Source organism: Gastrolobium bilobum, unplaced genomic scaffold (assembly GCF_033153095.1).
Source record: "Gastrolobium bilobum isolate Gb01-03AN ecotype WA unplaced genomic scaffold, APGP_CSIRO_Gbil_v1 utg881, whole genome shotgun sequence".
In the NCBI taxonomy this organism is placed as follows: Eukaryota; Viridiplantae; Streptophyta; class Magnoliopsida; order Fabales; family Fabaceae; genus Gastrolobium; species Gastrolobium bilobum.
This window is the reverse complement of record NW_026898866.1, coordinates 109,194-112,107: the sequence shown is the minus strand read 5'-3', so window position 1 is coordinate 112,107 and position 2,914 is coordinate 109,194. Positions and strand designations below refer to the sequence as shown.

At 35.8% G+C, this 2,914-nt stretch overlaps 1 protein-coding gene across 1 annotated transcript; it reads right to left on the bottom strand.

The window, feature by feature from the left end:
• Window positions 1–730: 730 nt before the first annotated feature.
• LOC133284825 (uncharacterized) lies at window positions 731–1,653 on the bottom strand. Its single transcript, XM_061481934.1, has 2 exons — window positions 1,209–1,653; window positions 731–795 (listed from the first exon to the last, which is right to left on the bottom strand). The coding sequence occupies exons 1-2, from the start codon at window positions 1,651–1,653 to the stop codon at window positions 731–733; spliced, it is 510 nt and encodes a 169-aa protein (XP_061337918.1).
• Between the last annotated feature and the right edge of the window lie 1,261 nt (window positions 1,654–2,914).

Below are 2,914 nucleotides of genomic sequence, written 5' to 3'. Positions count from 1 at the left end.
TATTTCTAATTAAAATATTTACTAGTGTATTACCTGTGCGATGAACGGAGGAAAAAGATCAAAAAAAATTTCGTCCGCCGTGGTTGGTTAATCGCACTGCAAACCTTATACTTACAAAAAAACTATGTTGCTATTTTGTTCTATATTTCAGGTGGAAAAAACTACGGCATTAACACAGAACTTTGCAAATATCAACCACAAACAAAGATCGGCTATTGAGAGGGATCAATTATTTTTCCATACTAAAACATCATAATACAACATAATACGTTATACTGCACAATGTTAACAGGAGGAAGAGATATAAAAAGAAAAATGCATACCACTCACAGTACAATAACACCAAGCAAATATGGAGTTAAAAGATCAACACTTACCAAATATGTCATTTGCTATATGATTTCCGTTCCTTGTGACTGCGATAGAGAAGACAAAAACTCATTAAATAAGTTACACTAATAAGTTAACAGACAAAAGTAATACTATCAGGAAAAAAAAGGAAAGATAAGGATTAATTTTTATTTAGGACAAAAAAAATGTTGTCTAAGCGGGATTAGAGGGCACCTTAAGCAAATAAGCACGTATGAGTCATATTTTTTGCTTACATTGCAAAAAATGCGTCTAAACAAAATCAAATCCACTACACTAATCTTTGAAATACTTCCTTGTAGACGATGTTAAAGGTACGATTTGTAACACAACCATTATCATCAAGTATCAATATCTTCAATCATTGTTTGCTCTTTACTCGTGAAAGTGCCACATATAATTGCCCATGAGTAAAGACGGGCTTAGGGAGATTGTAACGCCCGATCACTTGCAAGAATCAATGACTGTCCCCACACACTAACACGAGAGTTTTCAGTGTGCTTTGTCCTCACTCGCACACTTCCCGGGAAAACTTCCCAGGAGGTCACCCATCCCAGAATTGCTCCAAGTCAAGCACGCTTCACTGTGGAGTTCTTCTGTTCCGGTCTATCGAAAAGAAGATGCATCTTGTTAGTATAGGTAGTACCAATTAATTCTTATAAGCCATTCCTAACTGTACCGTCCCATACCAGCACAGTCTCTGGAATCCCTCTCTTTCGGGTGTTGATTCGATTCATTCATGAACCCCCAAGCTGCAAGATTTGGCATGAGCCGCTCATTGTCCGTGCCCTTTTGCACCGGCGATCACTCCCTGCCCTTGCCAGCTCTTGGGATGTTACAGAGATAAATGCCCACATGCGAAAGAGATTGTCCTTGTCTCTTGTTGATACTCATGGCAAATGAAACAACTAGTGGGAATTGTCTTCTTTGGAAATGTATTGGAAATGAATGACTTGAAGGGCTCATCGTCATTCTAGGGATTATTAACACAGTTTCTCCGATATTACTTCCGATAAGAACAGTTCCTTCAACAAAACAGTTGCCCAATCTTGAAATAAGCAATCTTGTGCCGTTGTATAAACCTCTTGACTGATCAATATTTCTCAATAGCATAACCGACACATTAACCTTCAAAATTAATTTATGATCAGGAATTCTGAAACAGGAGAAGGTATTTAAAATTTCAGGTGAGAACTCGTCATCTTCAATTTGAGAATTATTATCTTGTTTCAAGACATTATCCGAATTGAAATATGTCTTTTCTTCACCCGGAATCAAAGACATTAAGAGCTCATTTATCATAGCAACATCTGTCAATTTAGGAGTTAAAAGTGCACGTTCTCTGAAGAATGTAGGATCCTTAATATGATCCAAGAGATTCGGGTACACAAAATCAACCAAATCTGATAGTGGATGTTCTGATTCCTCAATTAATAATCCATCTGGAATTATTATCATAGATTCTCCATCAATATTATCTCCAAGATCACCATCTCTTATTTTAAGGAGCCAGTCAAAAAAATCCTTTATTTCCGCATAATTTTTAATCCCATTTCCAGTAGTAAGTCGCATGTTCTTAGTCAAAGTCAATAAATGACAATGGGACCAAAGATGAGAAGAATTAATTGTTGCATTGACTATTTGTTGTCTGCTACCATGAGGAATTACGGGTAATATTTTCGAAAGTCACCTCCCAGAACAATGACTTTTCCACCAAATGGCTTATCAACACATCTACTATCAGAAAATCTAAGAATATCTTTCAGTATTTTGTCCAGGGCCTCAAAATAAAATCAGTGTACCGTTAGGGCTTCGTCCCAAATAATTAACTTTGTTTTTGCCAGCAACTCGGCAAGAGGAGAATTTTGAGTGATATTACAGGTTGAAATGGGAATACGAAATCTAGAATGTGCAGTTCGTCCTCCAAGAAGCAAAAGAGAAGCAATTCTACTATAAGCAACATTAAGTACAATTTCACCATTTGATCTAAAAAAAGCAAAAAAGGTATTCCAGATAAATGTTTTTCCCGTACCACCGAAACTACTGAAACGATGTTTTCATAAGCTTTTCTCTGCTCATCAGTCAGGGAATTCTTTAGTCTTTTATGCTCTTCCATCATAGAAAATCTGTCATAAAGTAACTCATCAAGCACCAATCTATTTTGCACATGAAGTAAAGATTCACCGCTGATGCGAGGCATTGATGGGTAATCAGAAAGGCATCTTCCATTGCTTTGTAGTATCTTATCAATTTCAGCAAGTGTTGTGTTTTTTATAGACTCTTCCGTAAGAACCGCATCTGAATCCACACCAAACAAAAAACATAAGAAATAAACAAAGAAAAAGAAAAAATGCAAAAGAAAAATAAAATACAACAGTAAAATATTACCTGGAATGTAATTACTATAAGAATATATCATTAGATTAAATGTGGAAAAAAAAATCAAAGCAACCTATCTTTTTTTTCATTTGGACGGAAGAATGTATACTAATGAATGGATGAAATATACACATAACATGTACCTTGACGTTCGATGCTTTTCCTA